The 6,000-nt window shown below is 40.1% G+C and overlaps 1 protein-coding gene across 2 annotated transcripts in view; it reads left to right on the top strand.

Moving 5' to 3' along the window:
• The first annotated feature begins 723 nt into the window (after positions 1 to 723).
• tspan33 (tetraspanin 33) overlaps positions 724 to 6,000 on the top strand; it is a 39,785-nt gene continuing 34,508 nt past the window's right edge. The window contains exons 1-2 of one of the 2 annotated variants that reach the window (XM_062983377.1): positions 724 to 888; positions 5,565 to 5,622. In XM_062983377.1, the coding sequence (XP_062839447.1) occupies positions 790 to 888; positions 5,565 to 5,622 (157 nt within the window). In that variant the 5' untranslated portion in view covers positions 724 to 789. The remainder of the gene's footprint in view (positions 889 to 5,564; positions 5,623 to 6,000) is intronic. The other variant, XM_062983376.1, reaches the window with a different exon arrangement.

Here is a 6,000-nt window from a genome sequence, read left to right as displayed (position 1 = left end):
TATATATATCTGATGTAATAGTAATTGTATTTATACAAGTAATAAGCTGGGGGTTCAATTACAGGTCCTAATCGATCTAATAGCCTCCTCTCATATCTATCTATATATATAAAAGAGTGATGGCATCACGGCGACCCACAAAACAACAAAACTACAGGCCCCCCAACCTCGAAATTTGACAACACAACCCATCATCCACGCCTCTAGGTTGATGCAACAAAAAGAAAAGAAAAATAAAGTCCTAATTTGAGAGAGAGGAATAATTGCTTTTATCCAATTGCTGCCAGTTAGAAGGCTAAGCTCCGCTCACTTGGTCTCCTAGCAACCCACTCAGCCCAGGGGACCCTTTACCTTAACTACCACCAATTCCTCAATTATTTCCCATACCACCATACTTCGCCACAGCAACGCGTGGCCGGGCACAGCTAGTACTTTATATAGGGCAGGCATAAAAGAGAGATTCTCCAGGGTAAACAAGCAAGGGAATCTTGGAGAGGTGTTCCACCTGGTTCACCTTGCCTTCCACCCCTGCGCGGCCCCTTTAAGAGCTCCCCCCTCCCTTTGGACTTCTTACAGGTGGTGCCTGGGTGGAGACACAACGACCGAAAGGGGCGGGGGAAGAGGGAATGAGTGAAGGGGAGAGCGGCCAATGGGAAACCGTCTGGGGGAGCGCTCCGCCAATGAGCGGGCGCCCAGGCGGGAAAGGGGCGGGGCTTGCCCTGCCGGTTAAAAACCCCCGCGTTGGGCCGCCTGCAGGTCAATGGCTGTCTCCTTGTTTTTGTGGAGATCATGGCGAAGAGGCCCGGCGCCCCCCAGCACGGGGAGGACTTCTCCTTCGTCAGCCCCCTGGTCAAATACCTGCTCTTCTTCTTCAACATGGTCTTCTGGGTGAGCCTTGCCACATTGCTGGGTTCGGACATGCATGCCTGTACACGTGTCTAGCAGGGTTGGCACCCCCAGGCCCTTGGGGCTGACTCTGGGTCATGGCTCTGCCTTGCCCGCTCTCTGGGTGCGTCTACACTGTAGATTTAATGCGGGTTGAAACCGTTATAACTGCCATGGCTGAATTAATGTAGTGTGATGCTCCTTTAATGCACCCACACTGTAGATTTAATGCGGTTTGATACTGCTTTAACTGCCATGGCTGATTTAATGTAGCTTGATGCTCCTTTAATGTGTCCACACTGTAGATTTAATGTGGTTTGAAACCGCTTTAACTGCCATGGCTGAATTAATGTAGTGTGATGCTCCTTTAATGCACCCACACTGTAGATTTAATGCGGTTTGATACTGCTTTAACTGCCATGGCTGATTTAATGTAGCTTGATGCTCATTTAATGTGTCCACACTGTAGATTTAATGCGGGTTGAAACCGTTATAACTGCCATGGCTGAATTAATGTAGTGTGATGCTCCTTTAATGCACCCACACTGTAGATTTAATGCGGTTTGATACTGCTTTAACTGCCATGGCTGATTTAATGTAGCTTGATGCTCATTTAATGTGTCCACACTGTAGATTTAAAGCGGTTTGATACTGCTTTAACTGCCATGGCTGATATAATATGGCTTTAATGCACCCACACTGTAGATTTAATGCGGGTTGAAACCGTTATAACTGCCATGGCTGAATTAATGTAGTGTGATGCTCCCTTAATGCACCCACACTGTAGATTTAATGCGGTTTAATTACTGCTTTAATTGCCCGTAGCTAAATTACGGGCTTTAATGCATCTACACTGTAGATTTAAAGCGGTTTGATACTGCTTTAACTGCCATGGCTGATTTAATGTAGCTTGATGCTCCTTTAATGTGTCCACACTGTAGATTTAATGCGGTTTGAAACCGCTTTAACTGCCATGGCTGAATTAATGTAGTGTGATGATCCTTTAATGTATCCACACAGTAGATTTAATGCGGTTTGATACTGCTTTAATTTCCCATAGCTAAATTAATACTGGTTGATACTGCTTTAATGCATCTACACTGTAGATATAATGCGGTTTGATACTGCTTTAACTGCCATGGCTGATATAATATGGCTTTAATGCACCCACACTGTAGATTTAATGCGGTTTGATACTGCTTTAATTGCCCGTAGCTAAATTAATACTGGTTGATACTGCTTTAATGCATCTACACTGTAGGTTTAATGCGGTTTGATACTGCTTTAACTGCCATGGCTGATATAATATGGCTTTAATGCACCCACACTGTAGATTTAATGCGGTTTGATACTGCTTTAATTGCCCGTAGCTAAATTAATACTGGTTGATACTGCTTTAATGCATCTACACTGTAGGTTTAATGCGGTTTGATACTGCTTTAACTGCCATGGCTGATATAATATGGCTTTAATGCACCCACACTGTAGATTTAATGCGGGTTGAAACCGTTATAACTGCCATGGCTGAATTAATGTAGTGTGATGCTCCCTTAATGCACCCACACTGTAGATTTAATGCGGTTTAATTACTGCTTTAATTGCCCGTAGCTAAATTACGGGCTTTAATGCATCTACACTGTAGATTTAAAGCGGTTTGATACTGCTTTAACTGCCATGGCTGATTTAATGTAGCTTGATGCTCCTTTAATGTGTCCACACTGTAGATTTAATGCGGTTTGAAACCGCTTTAACTGCCATGGCTGAATTAATGTAGTGTGATGATCCTTTAATGTATCCACACAGTAGATTTAATGCGGTTTGATACTGCTTTAATTGCCCGTAGCTAAATTAATACTGGTTGATACTGCTTTAATGCATCTACACTGTAGGTTTAATGCGGTTTGATACTGCTTTAACTGCCATGGCTGATATAATATGGCTTTAATGCACCCACACTGTAGATTTAATGCGGTTTGAAACCGCTTTAACTGCCATGGCTGAATTAATGTAGTTTGATGATCCTTTAATGTATCCACACAGTAGATTTAATGCGGTTTGATACTGCTTTAATTTCCCATAGCTAAATTAATACAGGTTGATACTGCTTTAATGCATCTACACTGTAGATTTAATGCGGTTTGATACTGCTTTAACTGCCATGGCTGAATTAATGTAGCTTGATGCTCCTTTAATGTGTCCACACTGTAGATTTAATGCGGTTTGAAACCGCTTTAACTGCCATGGCTGAATTAATGTAGTTTGATGATCCTTTAATGCACCCACACTGTAGATTTAATGCGGTTTGATACTGCTTTAATGCATCTACACTATAGATTTAATGCGGTTTGATACTGCTTTGACTGTCATGGCTGAATTAATATAGTTTAGTGCTCCTTTAATGCATCCGCACTGTAGATTTAATGCGGTTTGATACTGCTTTGACTGCCATGTCTGAAGTAATGTAGTTTGATACTGCTTTGATACACTGTAGTTTTAATGTGGTTTGACAGTGCTTTAACTGCCATGGCTGTAATAATGTGGTTTGATGCTGCTGTAATGCATCCACACTGTAGATTTAATGCGATTTGATGCTGCTTCAACTGTTATGGCTAAATTAATGCGATTTGATACTGCTTTGATGCATCTGCACTGTAGATTTAATGCAGTTTGATATTGCTTTAACTTCCCATAGCTAAATTAATGCAGCTTGAAACTGCTTTAATGAATCTACACTGTAGATTTAATGCGGTTTGATACTGCTTTAACTTCCCATAGCTAAATTAATGCGGCTTGAAACTGCTTTAATGCACCCACACTGTAGATTTAATGCCTTTTGATGCTTTAACTGTCATGGCTGAAATAATGCAGTTTCATACTTTTTAATGTATCCACACTATAGATTTAATGTGGTTTGATACTGCTTTGACTGTCATGGCTGTCGCTCCATCATCTTCCGTGCCTGCGGATCCTCCTGATCCATGTCCTTAAGGCGCCTTTTATTACCTCCCTTCTCAAAGTAGTATCTATTTATCTACTCACATTTCTAGGTTGGCAGGTGAGCTGGGTCTGACAGCGGGTGCTCACCCCAACCTGGGCTCAAACTGCCGACCTTTCAATTGGCAGGATTTTCAACAGCACGGCAGTTTAGCCCATCTCCAAAACACCTGGAGGGCCAAAGTTTGCCCATGCCCGACCTACACTGTACATTTAATGCAGTTTGATACTGCTTTGATGTGTCTACACTGTGGATGTAATGCAGTTTGATGCATCTACATATCTACAAAAGATAATTCAATTCATATTATCATATCCTACTATCAGATTTATAAGTACAGTAGAGTCTCACTTATCCAACGTTCTGGATTATCCAACATAATTTGCCTCCTGCCCCGATCCACAGCTGTTTCTCTCGGCAGCAAGGGTTGAACTTTTTATGCATTTAATTTCCGACAATGTTTCTACTGTAAGTTCATTTTATGCAAATCTGTCTGTATTTGTAGTCAATCTGTTAATAGCCAATGTTTTTGTAGTTAATATTAATATACAGTAGAGTCTCACTTATCCAACATAAACGGGCCGGCAGAATGTTGGATCAGTGAATATGTTGGATAATAAGGAGAAATTAAGGAAAAGCCTATTAAACATTAAATTAGGTTATGATTTTACAAATTAAGCACCAAAACATCATGTTAGACAACAAATTTGACAGAAAAGTAGTTCATTATGCAGTAATGCTATATAGTAATTAATAATAATAATAATAATAATAAAACTTTATTTATAACCCGCCACCATCTCCCCAATGGGGACTCGGGGCGGCTAAATTACTGTATTTACGAATTTAGCACCAAAATATCACGATGTATTGAAAACATTGACTACAAAAATGCGTTGGATAATCCAGAACGTTGGATAAGCGAGTGTTGGATAAGTGAGACTCTACTGTATTGCAATGTTTTGGTGCTAAATTTGTAAATAGAGTAATTACTACATAACGTTACCATGTATTGAGCTGCTTTTTCTTTCAATTTGTTGTAAAACATGATTTCATGCTTAATTTGTAAAATCATAACATAATTTGACTTTTAATAGGCTTTTCCATCGTCCCTCCTTATTATCCAACATTTTCACTTATCCAACGTTCTGCTGCCCTGTTTATTTTGAATAAGTGAGATTCTACTGTATTAGTCATTAGGGATTTGGATCATCAGTTATTAAGGATTCGATAGATACCGAGGAGTGCCGCTTTTTATAAATGTGCTGCACTGATCCCTTCTCATTACAATCTAATCCTTAAATTATCAGACTATTAATTTTCTCAGTTTTGAGGCCTGCCAGGCTTTAATAGCTGGAGTTTTGGACCATTAGCGGTGTTGACTTTTATCCAAGAATTTAGGAATCGTTCCAAGTGTCGTCTTTTCTACAGCCAATTTCCTTCCAATTCATTTATCAGTCCATAGATATATTTTCTAGTTATTATACATATTATAAAGCAATTGAACAACCCTTACCTGGGTTTCCAAACTCCTCCAAAGTTCTTTCCACGCATTTAGAAATCCTCTCATGTCCGTGTTCTAGTTGATGGTCAAATATTCCTATTTGATTTTATTTTTTTAAATATATTTTGCATTGAAAGATATTTGAGTATTTTTGGAATCAATTCCTGCTTCTGTTTCCAGCTGATTTCAATGGTGATGGTGGCCGTCGGGGTCTACGCTCGCCTGATGAAGCACGCAGGTAAGAAATGAATGAGAGAGCGAGAAAGAGTTAGAAATAAAAGAGAGAAGGTAAAGTTTTTCCCCTCGCACTATAGAATCCACAATCAGCACATAGACACTGCGAACGTAAAACTTGAAGCTGAGCCAACAATACAGATATTCAAAACATTGCCGCTTAACAGATGAAGGGTTTACTGAAACTGGAGTAAACCTGGGAACCAGTAGTAAACGGCTTATCGGCTCACAGTCAGCTACTCTAAAATAACATCTATTTGACCATTTATTGTCAACAAACTGAAGCTACAGCCTATTGACTGCATTTACATCCTGAGGAGTCCTATAGAACTGCTCCAAGACTACAGAGACTTTGATTTGTTTTGACTCCAAGCCAAGTTTG

The sequence above is a fragment of the Anolis carolinensis genome, chromosome 5 (assembly GCF_035594765.1).
Source record: "Anolis carolinensis isolate JA03-04 chromosome 5, rAnoCar3.1.pri, whole genome shotgun sequence".
Classification (NCBI taxonomy): domain Eukaryota; kingdom Metazoa; phylum Chordata; class Lepidosauria; order Squamata; family Dactyloidae; genus Anolis; species Anolis carolinensis.
This window is presented reverse-complemented; position numbering and strand designations above follow the sequence as displayed.